The sequence below is a fragment of the Sciurus carolinensis genome, chromosome 17 (assembly GCF_902686445.1).
Source record: "Sciurus carolinensis chromosome 17, mSciCar1.2, whole genome shotgun sequence".
Lineage (NCBI taxonomy): Eukaryota > Metazoa > Chordata > Mammalia > Rodentia > Sciuridae > Sciurus > Sciurus carolinensis.
This window is the reverse complement of record NC_062229.1, coordinates 30,582,378-30,604,914: the sequence shown is the minus strand read 5'-3', so window position 1 is coordinate 30,604,914 and position 22,537 is coordinate 30,582,378. Positions and strand designations below refer to the sequence as shown.

At 37.6% G+C, this 22,537-nt stretch overlaps 1 protein-coding gene across 1 annotated transcript in view; it reads right to left on the bottom strand.

Moving 5' to 3' along the window:
- Positions 1–256: 256 nt before the first annotated feature.
- The window catches only part of Scn11a (sodium voltage-gated channel alpha subunit 11), a 115,463-nt gene continuing 93,182 nt past the window's right edge, over positions 257–22,537 (bottom strand). The window contains 8 exon segments of the mRNA XM_047531029.1: positions 257–1,242; positions 1,245–1,280; positions 4,216–4,486; positions 9,685–9,785; positions 13,418–13,559; positions 17,953–18,006; positions 18,165–18,425; positions 18,831–18,932. Of these exon segments, the coding sequence (XP_047386985.1) occupies positions 257–1,242; positions 1,245–1,280; positions 4,216–4,486; positions 9,685–9,785; positions 13,418–13,559; positions 17,953–18,006; positions 18,165–18,425; positions 18,831–18,932 (1,953 nt within the window).

Here is a 22,537-nt window from a genome sequence, read left to right as displayed (position 1 = left end):
TACCCTCTGCAGTCCTTCCTAGCATCTTGTTCCTCACTAAAATAGTACCAGAGGTTAAGTAAGGCAGTCTGATCTTATATCTCTGCAAGAATCATTTTAAATAAATACTGAACTATCACTTCTTTCTGTCAGAAAAACAAAACTGTATGGCTAATTCTGTGAGTCCGTCGCTTGCTCCTACATGGAGCTGCAGACCTCTGAGTTGGGGCTGGAGGCAGGACTGTGAGGCCGTGAGGTAGGGGTGGAGGTGAGGGGCTCAGTCATAGTGCACTTTGCCCTTGGCCCCCTCCGAGCTAGACAAGTCTCCATTGCAAAGTGTCTGGAATGGCGAAGGAGGCCTGTCTTCCAAAGCACACGTCATCCTCCTTATGTACCTTCGAAAGGCCTTCTGAATAACAGCAGCACCTCTTTCCTCTTCCTTTCTCTTGGTGGTGGTGACTATGGGTTCATATAACTTCTTGAAGGGATTGGCTTCCATGAACTTTTCCTCCATCATTGCTTTCATGGTATCCAGGCCACTAGAGTCACCAAGTACCCTAGTGGTGAAGGCAAAGAGAATATCCATACAGTGCAGGCGATCCCCACTCACCATGGGCAAGTCCATTACTAGGAACTGGAATTTATTTGGCTTTGCCACACGCAGAGGCTCAGGCAGGGCATCGGCAAAGTCGGAAAGGGCAGAGTATTCAATAAACTGTGTTGCTTCGGGATCGAACTTTTCCCAGACTTCATAGAATATTTCAAAATCATCTTCACCCAGAGGTTCCTCACTCTCTTCGGTGGCTGTATTGAAGTTCTCTAAGATCACAGCAATATACATGTTGACGACGATGAGGAAGGAGATGATGATGTAACTGACGAAGTAGGCTGTGGCTACGGTGGGGAGGTGACTGTTGGCTGAGGAGTTGTGCGAGTCTCCTGAATTCAGCATGGGGTTGAGGAGAGAGTCCCAGCCTGCCGACGTGGTTATCTGAAAGAGACAGAGCATGCTGCCCTCAAAAGTTTCGAAGTTGAATATGTCATCGATTCCAGACTCTTTCTTCACTTCAGAAAAACATTTCATGCCTAAAATGGCATAAATAAACATAACCAAAAAGAGCAGAAGACCGATGTTGAACAGAGAGGGAAGGGACATCATCAGAGCAAAAAGGAGCGTCCTAATTCCTCTCGCTGCCCGAACAAGTCTCAGGATGCGCCCAATCCGAGCCAGGCGGACGATTCTGAAGAGAGTTGGAGGAAAAGAATGTGCTTCTGATTTTCCAAGGCAGAGACCATTGTACCTGGAGAAGGAGAAGGGTCAGTGAATATCCAGCAGGAATTCTGGTTTCAAACTATGTCTTTTGTCTCAGAAACGTAGTGGTGTGAACTTTGAAGCCATGCTTTGTAATTTATGCCTAAAACTAAGAATTTTCTTTTTCAGTATCAGGTGAACTGTTTACCTGTTCTTTCACATGAGGAATCATTTCCAAGGGCCATACAGCTTTATATGGGACTTTTGATGGGGTAAGTCGTATAATATATCAAGGACAACCAAGGAAAGGAATCTAGTTTATGAAAGGCTACTTTGGGGATTATCCCATATAATTGAAGTACATTATCTACGTTGGATTTTTAAAGTCACTCTTAGAGCAGCAAACAGAATCATTTTCCACACTTATGAATATAAAAAATGGAAAATGGAAAAACTATACTTGGAGTCTTTTAGAGTCAAGGAGAAATTTCTACTTCCAAAGGTTGACTGGAGTCTGAGATAGCTGTGAATATTGTGGAATCTCTAATAATCCCCAAGTTCCTTAAAAGGGACAGGTTCTTATTTATTTAGAGGAATTCAAATACAGTCTTGCTACAGGCAAGGACAGTCTGCTGAAAGGGTCAGGCATGTACCGGGCTAGAGGGAGGCAGTGGCATTGGGACGCTCATCTTAGGCTGAGGCTGCCCATAGATCACTCACATTTGTCAATAAGCTCCTCCAAGGATTCCTGAGGGCCGAGCTCACAAAACTTGAGGCTTGAAATTGGGAGATACTTTCTCTGTTGTTGTGGACCCTCCAGAAAGGGCACTTCAAGCAGAGCTTTGTGCAAACAGGTGAATATTTGGCCTAAAATGTCACCCTGTTCTCTCATTACCTGCTCTCCAGGCAAGTGATACAAGGAGCTAAAACAGTCACATTTTGGCCCAGATATTCTAGAATGACTGGAACATGCTTGCCTTGTGTAGGCATGGCCTTGTTCTTGTTTTGAGGGTCCTCTAAAGTCATAGGGGGTCATGGACAGTGAAAATGGTTCTGCCATCACCTAATGACTAAAGAGAAATAGTCGATGATATCCTTCCCTAACTGCCCAAGTGTGCCAAAGAAGTTTAATTCATATGTTCATTGGGCTGTCAACCCTGGCAATATGTGAAATTTATTAAGTGCCAATTCAGCAACATCCATCCTTTAAAAAGGCCTGTCTTCTGCATAGATATGCCTTTGATTAATCAGGTCCACGGTCATCTGTCCTTTCTCTGAGCTTAGTTCTTCTGTGTAGCATGTGATTGGTGCCTAGTTTTTTCTGAGAGTTTAAGATGAGTAAGCTTTAATTCCTCACTTGGATTGCTAACTCCTAGAGAGAGACTTACTCAGCTCATACTCATTTTGTTTTACTGTAAAAGCTTAGGAAGGAGTTTGGGAATGTGTTGAGGCTAAGTGTTGGATGGCAGATGAAGTGGCAAAGGCACATTAAGTTCCACCCACACTGGTAAGTAGGATTTGGCTTCAGGGGTGAATTTTCTCATCCACTGGAACAAAATGCTGTTTGGCACATGTAATTGCAATTGTCTAGCAGCTGTCCAAAGGACAGATGTCAGAGATATTTCCAGGAACTATATAATGCCAGGCAAGAGCCAGAAGCAGCTGTGGAGTAAACGAACCTCTTTGCACATCAGAGGAAGGGTTCTCCAAGCTTCCAGAGGGCTGCCCCAGACCTGTCCTAACACCATTTTCTTCTAGTTTTTATTACTGCTTCCAATTGCACCAGGACTTGTGATTGGAATTGACTAATAAAGATTAAAGGTCTATTGAACTATAAACACTTGGAAGAATCTACCACTCAACTTTATCTACATAAACTTCATGGCTTAGAAACCAGAGTCGACTAGGGACTGAAGCACTTTTTTTCTCTCTGGCATGCCTGTGTTGCTGCAGTAGCAACAGGAATCAAAATATTTTGATCCATCCTATCTGTCTAGTGCATCACTTCTGAGATTGCACAAAAACATCCACTTGTGAAATCAGTTTTCCTTGTCTTCGTTGCTTGTTGAACTATGAGAAGGGTCCCTGGGCAGTTTTGCATAATTATAAAAAGTCAGACCCATAGTTTAGTTAAAACCAGACTTCAAAATCCACAAGTAAATGCCAATGGGTTAGCTATGAAGAATTTAATTTCCAAGTTGTGTGTGTTTTATGAAAAGATGTCTGGCAAAGGCTGGGATATAACTCAGTAGTAGTGCACATGATCCCCAGCACCAAAAAAGAAAGAAAAAAAGGTTATAACCTTCATTCTTCTTCCCTAAGGTTGGGAAAATAGACGTACAGCCTGGGACTGGTTGGTGAGCAGGGTCAGAACAGTTGAGTGAAGCATAGTTCACACTGTGGTTGAAGTGAATGTGGAATTCAGAACAAAGAGAGAGCACAGCTTGTCTCTATCAGACACAGTCTAGAGTAGGCCAGGGGCCTGGAAGCCCAGTCTAGAGTCGACCATAGGCCTATATAGAAGGTGAGGGAAGGCCCCAGAATGCAGGAGGACCCATCATTGTGATCTAGCATCTGCATGTATTTTGAACAAAGGAAAAACATAGGTGCTAAGTGCCAAATCCTTGAAATCACAGAGGGCTCATTAGAGTTCATAGTTGCACAGTAAAGGTAGATTTTGACCCAATTATCTGTATAAATCGGGTACCACTGCAAGAACTTCTAAATCATCTTAATTTTGTTCATCACCATTGAAAAAAATCTATTTCATTGGTGCTGACAATCAAAGGAATGGAAATTACTCTCTATCTCCTAGCAACTTCCCTTAGAGATGGCATTAGTATGCCTGTCTGTTTTTTTCAGATACCACATTAAACCTAATTTGTTGCTTTGTGGATAGTTTGGCCATACTTCCAAATTATAATATTTACAGGTTTACTTCTGGATCTCAGTTAAAAGCCACTCTGGCCGCTGATTTTACTTACTAATAATAGAAAGAACCACGACCACACAATCAAATAAGTTCCAGCCATTGGTGAAGTAGTATTGCCTCAAAGCAAAGATTTTGATGAGACATTCTATCGTAAAGATGACCACAAAGGCTATGTTGAGATTCTCAAGGATAAATGTCGCTTCTTTGGATTGTTCATGTGATTCAGCCATCATGCTAACCATGTTTAGGATAATGAGACTCATGATGAAGATGTCAAAGACTTGGCTTGTGACCAGGTCAAACACAAGACCTTGACATTTGTTCTGAGGAGAAAAACAAAAGAAGAAATCATTGATCATTTGGAATCATTAGAACAAAATCGTGTACATCTAAAAACCACGTTAATACAACAGAATTTGTTCTTTCTTACAAGTAGGCAGCTCCTTGAAATAAAAACAGACCTTTTCAGAGGGCACGGCATTCTTTTTTTGTTTTTTAGATTCACAGTGTCACCTTATATTCATTTAAATTTAATTAGATAACTGGTTTTAAGTGCATAAGCTTATAATTTTAATTCTACTTTAAAACAAAAACAGTAGACAAAAAATTCTTAGGAGCAACATAACTTTGAGGTGATGGATGATGTTGTTTTCCTGAAGCAAAACAGCTCCTGTTGGATTTAATAAAAAAAGGATGAACCTTGAGCTCTAATATTTCATCTGTTTCTGTATTTTTACTTCAATAATATTAAAGCAGAGAACATTTGCTTACATAAGTATCTTGGGCAAAATGGACTGAACTTCTCCAAACTTCTATTTATCAGTTTGAAATAATCAGAACTTTTAAAACTTAACCAGAACTCTGCATTCAGGGGATTCTTGCAAGCTAATTTTCTAATTCCTGTTACAATAAGTTAGATAAATAGTGTTTAATCCAGTAACTATTAAAAATGAAAAAATTATCTGATTATTTCCTATTATTATTGAGGATCAACTTGCATTTTGGGTTCTTTTTGGATGGGTTACTGCCCTTCATGTGACTATAAACCGATGACAGCTCTGGTCCAAGTTCTAACTCTAGTTTGCATGCCTTGTCTATCATGTGCAGTAAAAATCTCAAATATTTCATTATTTTCTTTAACTCACCTGCCTGGTGCTTTACTGAGTGCAAAACTGTTCTGAAACACAAACTCAGACCTGAAATTGAGTGACATGCTTGACTATACATTGGTTGTTTTACAATACATGTATATATTTGATTGTTTTATATTATCATTGAATCAAAAAATGCACATACTATTCTATTTAGCAAACTCATGGATGGCTTAAAAGTGCATCATTAGAACTTCCAGGGATCTGTTACGGTAAAACAGTAAAAGATGATGTTGGTTTGTGGTGGTACCAGCAAACAAAGACATAGCATGCAAGTTTAAAAGCTAACATGGAGGTTGAAGCGGAAACAGTCAGAGTGTTAGAATCAAGGGGACTATGGGACAGAGACAGCTGACATTGTTTCTGGTTAGTCGATCCATTTAAACATCCAGAGAACAGAGAATAAGGGCATTTTTGAGGGAAAGTGATGAGATCTGTCCTGAGCATGTTGAGTTAGAGGTGTCAATGGAGCATATAAGGGCCAGGAGTAGATAGAAGTTGTATTTTGAGCTCAAGTGCAGAATCTGGAAGGCAGATATGGAGTCCCATAGCATCAACACTGATATGAATCAAAACCATCAAAGTGACTGATACCATTCAGGGCAATGAGAAGAAGGGAACAGATCACAAGGGGAGGGATGCTATGTTTAAGTAGGAAATTTTCAAGCCATGTGTTGGAAGTCCTAGGCTTTTATCAAGGAGTTCTGAGGATACACCAGAAATCCAAGTACATTTCCTAGGTAAGAATGCTTCTGGAATATCAGCAAGGACATGGAGAAAAGATGTGTTTACAGGTGGTTTTCTGGTAAATAGAACAAGAGGCAAGAAGAGATGTAAGTACTGACTTTAGAGATAATTCTGACATTTAGACAAATAGAGATTAGAGGTATAAATTAGTTAAGTGTTAGATGACCAAAAAGTGTTCCATAACTCTTCAGAATATACAGAGACTCTTAAACCTCAGTATTTTTTATTATCTTATTAAAATTTCTTTTGGTACCAGTGATTGAACCCAGGGGCACTTTAACACTGAGTCACATCTCCAGCACCCTCCATTCTTTTTTATTTTTTATTTTGACAAAGGGTCTCAATAATTTGCTGAGGAACTCACTAAATTACTGAGGACTGATCTCAAATTTGTATAAATTACTTAAGTGCTAGATGACCAAAAAGCATTCCATAACTCTTCAGAATATAGAGACTCTTAAACCTCAGTATTTTTTTTTATTATTTTATTATTATTTCTTTTGGTACCAGTGATTGAACCCAGGGGCACTTTAACACTGAGCCACATCTCCAGCACCCTCCATTCTTTTTTATTTTTTATTTTGACAAAGGGTCTCAATAATTTGCTGAGGAACTCACTAAATTACTGAGGCTGATCTCAAATTTGTATAAATTACTTAAGTGCTAGATGACCAAAAAGCATTCCATAACTCTTCAGAATATAGAGACTCTTAAACCTCAGTATTTTTTTTTATTATTTTATTATTATTTCTTTTGGTACCAGTGATTGAACCCAGGGGCACTTTAACACTGAGCCACATCTCCAGCACCCTCCACTCTTTTTTATTTTTTATTTTGACAAAGGGTCTCAATAATTTGCTGAGGAACTCACTAAATTACAGAGGCTGATCTCAAATTTGTGATCCTCTGGCCTCAAGACCCCGAGCCTCTGTGATTACAGGTGTAAACCACGGCACCCAGTACTGATTTTTAAATCAAGTAATGAAGTCACTTTGTGGGGATGCTTTGAGAGAAGCCAGAAGTGAGTCCAAATCCCTTCCTCTATTGCTAGAAACAAAATACATCAACACTCAGGCTAAACCAACTGGATTTTCCTCCCTGGGTCATTGCTATGCATTTGTTCTCAAAGTCAAAATATAACATTCAGAGTTTAGAGATTTTTAAAAAAATCTCTGTGAAGGTGAAGTTGTGGGTGACAGGTTAAGAGTTGACTGGGAATCTTAGTTCAGACTCAGGGACATCTGAGAACATGATGTTGGATTTATATCATGCCCCACTGATCTCTGGAATATAGAAGTTAAGATATATTAACATGTTAAGATATATATGCAGTGTTAACTGGAGAGATTGTATCAAAGTCATTCATCGAAGGTTTGATTGGTGGGTTGTGGTTACACAGGGAGTGTTGGGACTTGGCACCTGCTTCCAGATGATCCCTTGGTAAACTTGCTATAGAAGATGGTTAAGGAAAGGAGGTAGCAGTTTTCCTGTAGGAAGGTCCTCCATACCCACTTTAGGTCGTGTCTTGTGCCTACCTTGCTCTGCACAGTGAGGGGTCAAGAAACTGCATCTGTACCCTAAGTTCTGTTTGGCTGTGTGCTGCATTGCTTGAAGCAAACTGGTAAGTATGTGGGAACACGTAGTGTCTTTTGAGTCTCTGAATTAGTTAATTCTAATCCCAGGACCAAGTGGTATTAAGCTAGGGGTTGCTTAATAAGCACAAGTAAACACAGTCCTTAGGTCTTATTTTGTTGACTCAAGTCCAAATAAGAACTTCAAACTGAAAGGAGTACTAAAAAGTAAGACTGGTATTTTTTTTTTAAAGTTTATATCTTAAGTTTATTTTAGATAAATCTTCATTTGTATTTAGCTTAAGAGTTTTACAAACCATCAAACCAAGTCTAATATTGAAGATTATTAAAGCTAGATTTGATTTAGCACACACTGTTAACAGATGTTTCACACACTGTTAACAGATGAAACCTCTCCAAATACAATTGTATCATTAACCTGTGGCCAAAAATTCCCTCACTGTACAAAGGATACATTCTAAATACTTGACCCTGAAATTCACGGACACTTTTAATGTAATACAAATATTTAATCCTAGTGGAAGTCTGTTTATGTTCTAAAACACAGTCTTTCATTCAACAAATAATTAACGAGAGCACACTTTATGCCAGATTGTTTTGAGTCCCAGGAAGAGCAGTAAATAGAACATACCTTTGACCACTTCAGGTTTCATGTTCAAATGAAAATCTCTAAATTCTCCACACGCTTCAGATAGCAAGCCTGCCTTCCATTCTGCTTTCTCTATTTCTTAGCCCCCACTGACCCTCCCTGCCAAGGAAGCCTTCAAACTCACTACCGGAGCTACCAAATGTGCTCACTATTTTGAAGATCAAGTATCCCTTCTCCAAAATGCTTGGGATGAGAAATGTTTTGGATTTTGGATGTCTTTGGATTTGTGAGTATCTGCATATACATAATGAAATATCTTAGGGATGAGACCCAAGTCTAAACACAAAATTCATTTATGCTGGGCCATGCCTGTAATTCCAGTGACTGGGGAGGCTGAGGCAAGCAGATTGCAAGTTCGAGGACAACCTCAGCAAAGCAAGGCCCTCAGCAACTTACTGAGACCCAGTCTCAAAATAAAAAAAAAAATAAGAAGGCTGGAGATGTAGCTGGAGGTATAAAGCACCTCTGGGTTCAATCTTCAGTACCAAAAAAAAATCTGTGTTTCATATTTGCCTTCTACACATAACCTGAAAGTAATTTTATACAATATTTTCAGTGCATTCACATTTTGACAGTGACCCATCAGGTCTGATGTGGAATTTTTCACTTGTTGACATCATCACTAATCAAAAAGTGTTGTATTTTGAAGCATTTTCTGATTTCAGGTTTTGGATTAGGGATGCTCAACCTGTACTTTCTAATCCAATGCACGGAGCCAGTACTCAAAGCAGTATTCAGGTGCTACTGCCATCTTGCCCCATGGTACCTGACCAAGCAGGATTCAGAGAGAGCAGGGTTAGCAAATTGTGGTCCACGGGTGAAAGTCAGCGAGTCTGATTTTTTGTTTTTGTATTTGTTTTTATGTCCAATGGATAACAGCCACATTCATTCGTTCTTTACTATCTCTGATTGCTTTATCGCCACAATGGCAGAGTGCAGTAAGAGTACTGGAGACTGCAGTCCCATCAAAGCCTATTTAGCCCTTTGCAGAAAAAGTTACTGAATCCCTGCTGCAAAGTATTTATTATAAAGTGGAAGTGAGTATGCATGACCTCAGCGTCACACAAGCAACCTCACATATACTGGTAAAGGACATTATAAGTACATTTTAAATTGGTTAAAGTCAAACGAGTTGCCAAGTTTGCGTCAATGCAATGCACCTATGGTGCGTTCACTAAAAATTACATTTAACTTCTTGCCCAGGCTCTTTCCAATGCACACGACTACCTAATTTCCTTAGGATTTGCATGTATCTGGGATTTTGTTGAGTTCTTAGATAAATATGTAAATTTAAAAGATTTACAGTATGGCTTTGCAGAAACCTGAGTTCCTCACCCTCTCTTATCTGAGTTATGTATTTAGAATCATTCAATTGCTCTCACCAGAGGCCTTGGAATGGGTTTTTGAGGTTTTTTGGTTCCTAATTTTTTCATTGCACTGTAGTATTTCTTCTGTTCTTCTGTCATAAAAATGTCTTGTCCACCTAGGTATAAGGAGAAGATGAGAGTTATTTACCCTTAACAGGTTTTTTAAATCAAATTCTGAATTTTTAGACACAATTTTAAAGTTTCATTGCATTTCTATCAATAGTTCTTAAAATTTCAGTGGGAAGCAAAAGAAGATGGACCCTAGGGGAGAGGTGGAAAGAAACTGTTTAAGGGAGAAATAAAGTAACTTTTATCAATCATATTTCACTTTTTATAACATGGATTACAAACAGCAAATGTCTCCCAGAATCTCTATAAAAACTGCATATATTTCAGATTGCATAAATTCAACCACACAGTAACAATTATAGGAATTAACAACAAAAATTTACATTAAAAACCCTGCAAAGTGGCAACTACAATTCTCCCAAACAATAAACACCTTAGAGCCGCTCTTAGAAAAATAAAATCACAGAGCTTTAAAACTATTTTCACCACTGACCAAGAAAAAAAGACAGAAAAATGGGCTAGAGTTTTAATTTCTGGAAATTTTGGAGGCAAACTATCTAGAAATGCTGCATAAACTATAATAGAAGTAAGGAAAATCTCCAGGTTCTGAAAATTGAGAAAGAAAGAAATTAGAGTGGTAAAGAGTTCTAAAGCCAGGGTTGGCCTAACAGCATTTGCTAATTTCTATGAACTAGAGTCTTGGATTTTCTTGACTGAAAGCTGGTTGTGGCAAAAAAAAAAAAAAAAAAAAAAAAAAGACCGTGGGCTAATGTGAACAGAGGGAGGCACACAGGACCCTGCAAGCCTCTGGGACTCTCCAAGGGCTTCCAATGACAGGGTGAAGAAGAAGACAGCCTCTTAGCAATGAAAGACACCAGGAAGCTTGGTCTGGACCAGGAGTAAAACCCTGTCTTCTCTGATACTCTGTGACTCCAGACTCATCTTGATGAGCATGTGAGATTGGAATTTACTCTTCCAGTGTAGACCAAAGACAAACAGCCCTAGAAGTTAACCTAGAAGGTAATCAGGTTGCTTGGGGATTCTGGGCAGAAATAAATCTTTTGGTAATCATATGTGTGTTGTGGAATAAAGAAAACGAGTCATTGTGGTTATTTTAAATTTATCATCATATCCTATGCTCTTGAGAATCAGGTTTTTCAGTGTGGAAAAGGAGGCACAAATATTCCATATTCCGTAGGTGAATATTTAGCTACTTGATTTCAGAGAAGGGGTTATATGAATTATCTATATGCATAGTTCTACACTTATATTTCCTTTAATTCCTGAATTTAAAGTAAGTAGCTCTATCCACTGGAAAGACCTAGAAATGATGATAATGAACATTCTGGATTGCAGTCTTGAGACACCATTTTCCAAAAAAAAAAAAAAAAAGAGCAAAACAAACAACAACAAACTAGCACTTCTTAGAGAAATGGCTGATTCCAGATAAGGACAGAGAGGGTACAACCTAAGCCTGGAATATCCTGTCACTTCAGAGAACAAAAATACTGTCAAATGGGAGAACCTCATTTGAACCCTGATTTGAAAGCAAAACTTCAATAGAAGTGAATAAATAAATAAAAGGAAAAAAATAAATAAATCATTTAAGAATATTAAAGACATGGCAATTTGCACATAGATGGAGTAATTTGATGAATTCAAAGAATACATTGTTTTAGATGTGATAATGGAATTGTGGTTATGTGAATGCACATCATAGGCATGTATGGAAAATCATGGAGAATCCATTAATCTGTGCAATTAATATGTGTTAATAATTTTAATAAAAATAGACATGTAAAAAAAGAGATATGCTGAAAAATATTTATGAATGAAAAGATGTGATGTCTTGTCACTTACTCCATAAAACAAATCCAGTAGCAGGGCTGAGTAAGGGTATAGATGTTCTTAAGTCAATAAATGTTGTGCTAGTATACTCTTGTGCATGTTTGAAACTTTCCACAAGACAAAACAAAAGGATGTTATGGAATGATCAAAACAGTAATTTCTAATGTGAGCTTAAATCTAAAATCACAAGGGCTGACATCTAAATTGCAGGTATTGATTGCAATCAAGATGCCTATAACAGAGGTGACTACATTGCTCACACCCTCCTGAGCAGGAGAAGAAATACAGTTGGTGTAACAATAGCGAATAACTAAGCTAAGAAGGCTAATTGGTACCAAGGTACATTTTGGATGAATTATAAGATTTCAACAGTAAAATTTTAAAAAGAGGTTTAAAAAAAGATAGGAATACCATAGGCGAATATTTAGCTACTTGATTTCAGAAAATGCCTTTCGTTCACAAATGTGAGAAAAGAGCTGGGGATATAGCTCAGTTGGTAGAGTGGTTGCCTCACAAGCACAAGACCCTGGGTTCAATCCCCAGTACAGCCAAAAAAAAAAAAAAAAAAAAAAAAAATATATATATATATATATATATATATATATATATATATATATGCATAAATGTGAGAAAAGGAACCCAAAAGGACAAAGTTGGCAATTTGACTCCATTAACATATCTATAAGTCAAAATGTCATAACAAAAAATATAAGAAGTGAGCCACAAAGTGTACTTACTACTTTAAAATGTGTAAGAAAAAGATGTCATCTTAAATATAGACAAAAGATAAAACAAAGAATTCTTTGAAAGTACTTAGGTTCACCAACCTGTGAACAAGTGTGTCACCTCACTAATGATCAAACACACAAATATAAAACAATGAGATAACACTTTCCTCATAAATCTAGAGAAGATTATAAATTATAACCATCAGAATGGTGCATAACCAGTCATTCTCATAGCCTGCAGGAAAAGGCTAGCTACCATAGGGAGGTAATTTGTCAATGCCTTTAATGCCTTAAATATTCTAATTCTAGGAATTTATCTTGAGGAAATAATCAGACATCCAGGGGAATGTTTATGATTGCTTTAAAAGAGCAACAAATTTATTATGAGCTCAAAAACTACAAAATTAAAAATATAAGGAATTCCAACCAAGTAAAAGGAATTATATGTTTAGTTAGAAAATTACTGGAGAGAACTATACTAAAATGATAATAGGCACTGTCTCGTGTGGTTACCGTTTGATGATTGTTGGAGGGTGATATATATTTTCTTTTTACATTCCTGACTTTACCACCTTTAGTATGAAGCTCCTGTGGGTTTTGGAATCAGAAAAATAAGTATCTGTTTATTATAATGCATGGGCAAAGACCTCCCCAGCCCTTCCTCTTCCCCAGTGATCTTTCCAAGTAGGTTCGATAGATCTGCTAAGACTAGTGTTGGGAACCAGGACAAAAGTTTGTTGAAAGAGGAAAGTTCATACTTTTTATCGTGGATTAAAAAAAAAAAACTTGTAATGTTATTAAAATATGACTATAGGACATAAATACTTATCCTGGTGATTGATATTCTATTAGGATCCAATTATTATCAGGTTTAATCTCAACAAAAACAATGTCCATTGAGAGGAGAAAACAAGTATCAAAACAATGACTTAATAACACCCAGATATTTCCATTCCCTTTGGCCTTATCCTGGAGGATCTTCTCCAGGCAGAGGTTTTTTGTTCTCAAGCAGATCACAGACAACAGTCTACTTCAGAATCATGTTCCATCAAAGCCCTTTGCAGAACCGAGGGGGAATTACCAAGTCAGGGCAACCGGCATACTTATCTTTTTCTGCTGTTGGTTGAAGTTGTCAATAATAACACCAATAAAGAGATTCAGAGTGAAGAATGACCCAAAGATGATAAAAACTACGAAGTAAAGGTACATGTATGGATTTGCCTCAAAAGCTGGCTGTTTTTCTACCTGTTAGGGATTTTTTTTTAATGAGAGAAAAAAGCAATTATTGAAGAAAAATTAAACAATCCTGTTTTATCTACAAGACAAAAGCATTTTTTACCAGCAACATTACACACTTAACCTCCTCCTGATGGCCACTGTCCCTCTGGAAAGTCCTTTTATGCTGTCCCTCACTTAGCTTGAATAGTGCACAGGTGGGGATATGGGGTGGGGGGGCAGGCTCAGGCTTTTCTTCTAAGCAATGGAGAATCATTAGGATTCTGAGAGAGGCGTGGAATGATCCCATTTGTCTTTTGAAGGTCTTCTGAGCATCGCAAATTATATTCCATGCTTATATGATTCTGTCAAAATGAACTAATAAAAAATAAATTTAAAAAAAGAATTCAGCTTCTCGGGGCACCAGAGTAAGATAGAAGAGAATAGAACTTGGATATGAAGGAATGAATGGAAACTTCAGTCTTCAGTGAAGACTTGAATGAATTCAAGATTCAAAGATCTTTCTCATTTTTTAACAACTTGATTTATCTTGGACATTGAGAGTATATTTCAAGTTTTCCACTGGTAGAGAGTTTCTATTTATTCTCTCCTTCATTTTGGCTTGAAATGAGCTTCTGCCATGTGGTCTATATATTCTCATTGTGCTTTGTATGCTGAACTTTACAAAGTGTTTCACTGTCCAATTTTATGATAAGGTCTCTAAATTTCATTTAATATTAAGATCACAAACTTTCTTTGGGCTTATATTTGCCTAGTGTATATTTGTCAATTCTTTTATATTTAACTTCTCTGAAGTATGCATTTTATGTGTTTACATTTAGTTTACGAGCTAACCTAGAACTCTTTTGTGTAGGAATTTAGCCTATTTAGATTTATTGATATGAAAGATACAGTTGTTTTTAATCACTTTTTTAAAAGGAAGTCTTTCTGAGTGTCTATATAGACTTGTATTCGGAAAGACCCAAACTGGAGGTGAGGCCAACAGAGAAGGGGCTCATACACCTTAGGCAGAGATGACTAACCTACCAAACATTACTGAACTAGTACACCTGTCATACAGAGACCAGTACTCTACTCACAGTCCTCTGTTCCGTGTGGTTCCATTCCTTCACTCCTGAAATCCTAGTGCCTAGCACACCTCTTGATATGTAGGTTCTCACACACATGGATGAATGAATGAACCATCAGGCTCCAGAAGGGACAAAAATTGATTACAGCTCTCCCAGGTCAAGAAAGAGCCAAAAGCCTCTTAGATTCTTTGCTTCCAAGTTCCTCACATTACTTTCAAAATTTATATATATATATGTATATATATATATATGTACATATATGTATATATAATTAAATAAATATTAAATATTATATAAATGTATATATTTTAAATTGGCATGGTAATTGTACCTATTTATGGGAGTACAGCATGACATTTCAATACATATATACAATAGGCAATGATCAGATCAGGGTCACTGGCATCTCTATAACCTCAGACATTTATCATTTTTTTGTGTTGAGAGCATTCAAAATCCTCTCTTCCAGTTATTGTAAAATATTCAACTATTTGCTCTCAGCCTCAGTTATCCAGCCAGGCTATAGAATGTCAATTATTCCTCCTGCCCAGTGGCACCCCTGTAGCCATTTACCACCCTCTCTCCACCAGCCTTATGTCCTTCCCAGACTCTGGTAACCACTATTGATTCTTTACTTCTGTGAGATCAACATTTTAGTTTCCAGATATAAGTGAGAATATGCAATACTTGTCTTTTTGTGCCTGCCATTTCATTTAAGATAACATCTATCAGTTTCATTGATGTTGCAAATGACAGCATTTCATTCACTCTTGTGGTGAATAATATTCCATTGTGTATACACACCATGCTTTCTCTATCCATTCATCCGTTGGTGGACACCTAATTTGATTCCATATCTTGGCTATTATGAATGGTGCTGCAGTAAACAGGAGTGTACCTGCCTCTTTGACATACTGATTTCGATCCCTTTGGATACATACCCAGTAGTGGGATTGCTGAGTCATATATAAGTTTTATTTCTATTTTTTTGAGAAACCTTGATGCTGTTTTCCATGTTGTTACTATTTTACTTTCCTACAATTGTTGTATGAAAGCTCTCTTTTCTCTGCATCCTTAGCAGCATTTATTAATTTTTTTGTCTCAACAATGGCTATTCTAACTGGATTGAGATGATACCTCATTGTGATTTTGATTTGCATTCCTCTGACAATTGGTAATGTTGAGCATTTCTTCATATACTTGTTGGTCATTTCCATATTCTCTTCTGAGAAATGTCTATTCAAGTCATTTGCCCATTTAAAATTTGGATTAGTTCCTTATATATTTGGATATTAATCCCTTGTTGGATGAATAGTTTGCACATATTGCCATTATATTCATGCAGACATGTTGGGTGGAGGATAAGAGGATTTCTCTTTCTTTTTCCTGATCATATTCAAAGATATAGCTAGCACTGTTGACAGCTCCATTGCCATTGAAATGTATTTATATTTGTTATTCAATACTCCTCATATAACCTTGGGTAATGGAGACAATTATTAAAAATATTTTTCTCATATGCCTGAAAGACTTGACCTTAGTCCCAGTTGGCTTGAGGCTTCCATTTATTTCAACAAAGAACAGGCAGTACAGAAATAAAATAATGGGAAGAAACAGTTAAGGTTCAGCACCTGACATTTAAAATAAGATTATGCCATGGGCTGGTAGTCTTGCAAGTTGTTATTGACTTGAGAAATAAGAATATCTCCATTCCTTCAGGTCCCTCTTTGTCATATCAAGGTCTTGGAATAGACAAGTTTTATGTGAGGGTGGTTGAGACAAGAGGAGGAAAGGACAGAAATAATCAGAGCTTCAAGATGTATGTTCTGATTCTTTCTCTATGGTCTGGAGAGGGGAGTTGGAGTTCAATAAATTGACTAGAATGTGGAAGACGAAGAAGATGTTCTTGCTTGAATTCTGTATTTTTCTGGGAGGAAACTACTACTTGGAAGACCAGGGATGTATTGGGTAGGCAGGCTGACCTAAGGGCCTGGGGCAGCATAATCAGGCAGAGAGAGGTTTCTTAAATCTCTCAGTCCCATGTGGCTTAGATAAGGAGTTGACAGTCATGAACCTGCCATGATAGACCTTGCAGCAAGGGACAGGCATAGACTTCTAGGCCAGGGACCATGTGAAGGATATGGCTGAGAGTCTGCGTGAGGCCGTGATGAGTTGATGGAGAAAGTGGTCCATGAATTTACAGTTGAAGCTGCAATATTTTGATACCAATAGGACGCCCTGTGACTTTGCAGACAAGAGCCATAATGCCAGAGGTTAGTATGCAACAGCTAGTGAACACCAAGACCAGCACCACAATAGAAACCCTTCCACACACTTCCACCCAGCCCCAATTCATCAAGGGAGCATATGTAAGCCACACACCTCTTCTGCCATACATCTGCAAAAGCTTCCTTCACACCCCACCTTTTCACCTCAGGGCAGATGGATGCCCAAAGCAAAGTAAGGTATCAAGTATATGTATTCAAGAAGAAAAAAGAAATGAATACATTAAAATTTTTAAAATTTTCCTTTGTTACATAGTGTAAGTATAATATAATATATATAATATATAATTATCTAATTATGTTATATTTAAATGCTTTAGTATAAATTGTATATATATGTAATATAATGGAATAATTATTATAAACAGTTAAGTATCTACTACTAGTTTTTCCTTTCCAGAAACTGCATTTTATTACTATACTCAGAATAAAACAAACTCAGATTTGTTGCTATGCATTTTCTACCTATGAACTCATAATGACAGTCTGTGAATTTATAATAAGAATCATTTTCCCCATTAATTTCATTCTTGACTCAACCATCTGCTTACTCTGCGGTTTTGGGCAACTCTTTTTTTTTTTTTTTTTAAACTGGAATTCAACAGTTGGCAATCACCAGATTCCCCTCTAGTCCCCCGGGAACCTAGAGTCTTGGGAGGGCCTGTCTTACTCAAATGTAGCCCAGTCTTAAAGTTTTTCCTCACAGTCTGGTCTTTGACATTTGGTTTGTTCTCCATTCATTTGCAGAAGAAATTAGAGGAAGATCAAGACATCCCATGATTGCTTTGCTTCTGGCTCCATCTCTCACATGAACAGTTTTCCCTTATTTACCATGGAGAAAGAAGACTGGATTTTAGAGAATACTGGGGTTTCAGATACTAATAGGACAATGTATTAGAACCCCATTTTATCAGACTGGTATTTCATAATTTTGTCCCAAAGAAAACAAGGCAGAGAACTCAGACTGTTGAAAATATAAGGCAGGAAGTTTGGGACTATCCACGATTTAACCCTAACATTCTAGAACATAGTGGAACATGAACTTACCCCTTTTGAATCAACAGCTGCATTCATGATGTCCAGCCAGCCTTTATATGTTGCCTGCAACAGAAGCAAAGAAACATGAATACAACTGCAGACATGTCATCCTGGACACAGTTGATTCTATTATCTTAAATGGAGTCACTAGATTTTTATGAGAAATGTTTTATAGTTCTTATGAGTTTTCTCTGAGTTCAAAACACACCAACAGCACTTACCACTTGCAGGAGAGCAAGGTAAGCGATCCCCACGTTGTCAAAGTTGACTTCCAGGTTGACCCAGCGGTAAGTCTCATTACACTGGCTTTTGTTATTTATAAAATCTAGATAATTGTTTTTATCTTTTCCACTAATGCATCTTCCAAAATGTCCAGAAAAGAAGTTTACTCCCAGGATACAAAATATGAGCCAGAAAATTAGGCAAACAAGCAAAACATTGAGAATGGCAGGAATGGCCCCTATAAGAGCATTAACCACCACCTTCAAGAAAACAAAACAGAAGAATAATAGAACAGATGCGGAGGCCTCCCCGGCTCTAGATCACCCCAGGATGGCCCAATGGGCGTGGCTGGATCTCTTTAAAGCTCTGTCTGACAAGCTCAACTCCCAGTTCCTATTTCCACTGCGAATAGCTTGAGGATGGCGTTAGAAACTTAGAGGAGAGCTGCCCTAGGATTCTGAAGGGAAGCCATCTCGGCTGACACAGAAGCTCTCTAGGGACTCTCTCTGACTCTTCTCCATCTCTCAAACTCTAAGCCCTGGGCTGCGTGGAAAGAATCCCAGGAATGCTTAGCAACCTAAAGAAAGCCCAGGTCCAGAAGAGCAGAGGGCTTCTCGGCCTCTACCTGTTAACTGAATCTCCACCCATCCACCTGGAGAACGTACCTTCATTCCTTCAAACTGAGACAGTGCTCGAAGAGGCCTCAGTGCTCGCAGAGTCCGGAGGGGCTTCCACATCTTTAAGGTGAAGAGACTGACCACGGAGACCTGGAGGGAGGAGAACCTGACTGGTGAGTGCACCTAACTGCATGCCTAGGGGTCAGCTCAGGGCTCAAGAGCCCCTTTTCTTAAGCCAATCCCAAAGAACCAAAGGCCGAATATTTTCTCTGATATTTGGATGCCAATTCACAATGGTGGGGAGGTGTTAGGGAAGAATAGAGGTACTGTGGATTGGACAGAGGGGAGTGAAGGGAGGGGAGGGGAATGGGGGTAGGAAGGACAGGAGAATGAATTGGACTTTATTACCTTATGTGCATATATGTTTACACCACCAGTGTAACTCGGCATCGTGTACAACCAGAAGAATGAGAAGTTAGACTCCATTTATGTATGATGTGTCAAAATGCATTCTACTGTCATGTATGACTTATTAGAACAAATTTTTTAAAATATTTTTTTAAAAAGAGCCCCCTTTCTGAGAGGCTGAGTGCAGTAACAAGTCAGACTGTGCTGGAAGAGGAGGGTTGAGGGAGAGTTCACTTTTTTTCCTTGTCTGGCAAAGCTACAGTCCACAAAAGCTGGAACAATGCATTTGCATTATTTGCTTAATGAAAGATGAAAAAAGTTGAGAAACTGTTATGAATTATAGGATACCAAAGAGACGTGACATGAACTCATGTTGAATTTTGTCAAACACTTTTTTGGTGACTATTAAGATGAGCATAAGAGTCTTTGTTCTTCACTCTGTGAATGGTTTACACCACATTTACTGATTTGTGTGTTTTCAAACACTCTTGCAGCCCAGGATAAATCCCATCTGATTGGTTGGATCCATTTAATATGCTACAGAATTTGGCTTACTAATATATACTTATCATTGGTCTATAACTTTATTATTACTGTATTAACTTTATTGTGACATTGGTCTATAACTTTAGTTTCTTTTTTATATTTGTCTTTCTTTGATATTAGGGTAAGGTTGGTTCTATAAAATGTAAAATGGAAAGTTTAAAGTTTTTCCACCATGAGCAGGAAGAAGATAAGGATGCCCATTTTCACCATTTCACCATTTTTATTTAACACAGTACATTTCTACCCCCCAAATCTAGAACAGAATAGATAGAATTAAAAAGGCTTCCAACTTTCAAAGGAGGAAGAAAAGTTGTGTATGTTTGCCGATGTAATTATCTTCAATGCAGAAAATCTTAGATACCCCAACAAAAAGTGTTATAACTAATAAAGTTAATTTGCATTAAAAATTTTTTAAAAAAGGAGACAACAACAGTGATATTATAGTGTGGGATTAGGGCAGGGGTAGAGGCTGTGTGAGTAGAAAGAATTCATCATAAAGATCTTGGTTTGACGACTGACAGTATAGAGCTGATGTTAAATTTTCTAACTTTAAGCATTGTACTGTGATTATGAGACAATGTCCTTGTTAGGAAATGCATGCTGAAATGTTTAGAGGTAAAGAGACATCATGCTTGCAACTTATCGTAAGCAGTTTAGAAAAAAAAAGGGAGAGAGAGAATGAGAGAAGCAAGCAGAGGGGCGACCTGTTGGTAAATGGTGAAGCTGGGGACAGAGTATGAGGAGTTCTTTATACTATTTCTTGCACCTTTTCAGTAAGTTTGAGATCAAAATAAAAAGTTACAAAAAAAAAAAAAAAAAAAAAAACAAAATAAAAAGTTACAAAGAAAAACCAATTCGTTTGCTAATGTTTTTCCTTACTCAGATAGCTCCTTTTTTTGAGAAATAAAAAGCATTTTTTTCTCCCCAGTACTTTTCCCTAATGGGTAGGACTTAGGGTTGGAAAGCTCTGGTAAGGACACAAAATAAAAACCTAGTGATCGGCTGATCTTAAGCTGAAGACTGCTCCTTGCAGATCTTCAGTCATTATTATTAGTTATGAAGAGTCTTCAGAGGTTCGTCTAGGATAAGGAGTTGCTCAGCTGACCAAGGAGTTATGATGCTCCTGACTAAGCCAATGTTAACGTTTGCTTTTAACCCAAAACATTCTGCACAAATCCTGCCAACTACACTGCAGTAGTATCATATTTGCAAAGTAAGAGTAATTGAGTGATTATGACAGAATGATAGGATTTTAAAATTTGTCATCAACCTCAAATGTTTCTATGTATAATATTTTTTTGAAAATGGGCTTTTTGCTTATAATAGCATTGCTTGTTGAAGGAGTATTAAGCACCTCTCCTACACACCCCCACCCTGCCCCCAGCCAGAGAGAAAAGGATGGTAGAGTTAAGCTGTTCATCTGGCTTTACCAAACCACTGTCCTCTTTGCTGGGAAAAGGCGTTTCAACAGGGATACTAATAAACCTCACCCCCATCTCTGTTCCATCAAACTTGGAGACATTGATGAGACCCATAAAAACACCCAGTCTTTCCCAATCTACTGCATTTTTCAAGTGGGATGTCTTCTGATAGTTTTATCTTATCTTTTAAACTTGCATTTATCACACTCCAGTGTTCTTTGAAATTCATCATGCTTAGTTGCTCCTTTTAATTGTTGTGGAATATTACAGCATTCAAATAGTCATGTTTTGTGGATTCATTCTCCCTTGGTGAATATCAAGTTTATTTCTATTTCTTTGCTATTATGAACAGCAATAAACTAACAGATATGTGTGTTTTTTTTCTGGGTACATATGTGAGAGTTCTCCCTGGATCTAGAATAGAAAATGGTATTTCTAGATTGTAAATTGGACTCGTTTGTAGTTTTATTTAATAGTGCAAGATTTTCCTCATAATGGCTGTATCAGTTAAATCATAAGCAATGATTAGAGATTCCATATCTTTCTCAATAGGAAATAACATCTAACTTTAAAATTGTTTGTCACTGTGGTGAGTGAAAAAAGCATGTACATTCTCACCACTTCTATTCAGTATAGTTCTTGAAACTCTAGCCAGAGCAATAAGGCAAAAGAAGGAAATTAAAGGGATACAAACAGGAAAAGAAGTCAAATTATTCCTGTTTGCTGGTGACAAGATTCTACATCTAGAAGACCCAAAAAACTCTACCAGAGACTTCTAGAGCTGATAAACAAATTTAGCAAAGTAGTAGGATACAAGGTCAACATAAAATATCAATAGATTTTTCATATCTCAATAATGAATTTGCTGAGAAATAAATGTGGAAAGTAATTCGATTCACAATAGCTTCAAAAAAAAAAAAAAAAAAACCTTTGGAGAACACAGAAACCTAACCAAGGAGGTGGGTGAAAGAATTCTGAGTGAAAATAATAGACTATTAAAGAAAAAAATTAAAGAAGACTTTAGAATATGGAAAAATTTCCCATGTTCTTGGATTGACAAAACTAATATTGTCAAAATGCCCATGTTACCAAGAATGATCTACAGATTCAATTCAATCCCCATCAAAATACCAATGACATTCTTCACAGAACTATAAAAAAGTCTTAAAATTCACATGGAAGAATAAAAGCCCCAGAATAGTCAAAGCAATCCTGAGTAACAAGAGCAATGCTAGAGGTATCACAACACCCAACCTCAAATTATACTACAGATCCATAGCAACAAACTCAGCATGGTATGAGCATAAAAACAAACATGGAGACCAATGGAATATAATAGAAGACACAGAGACAAATCCACATAGAGAGTCATGTGATCCT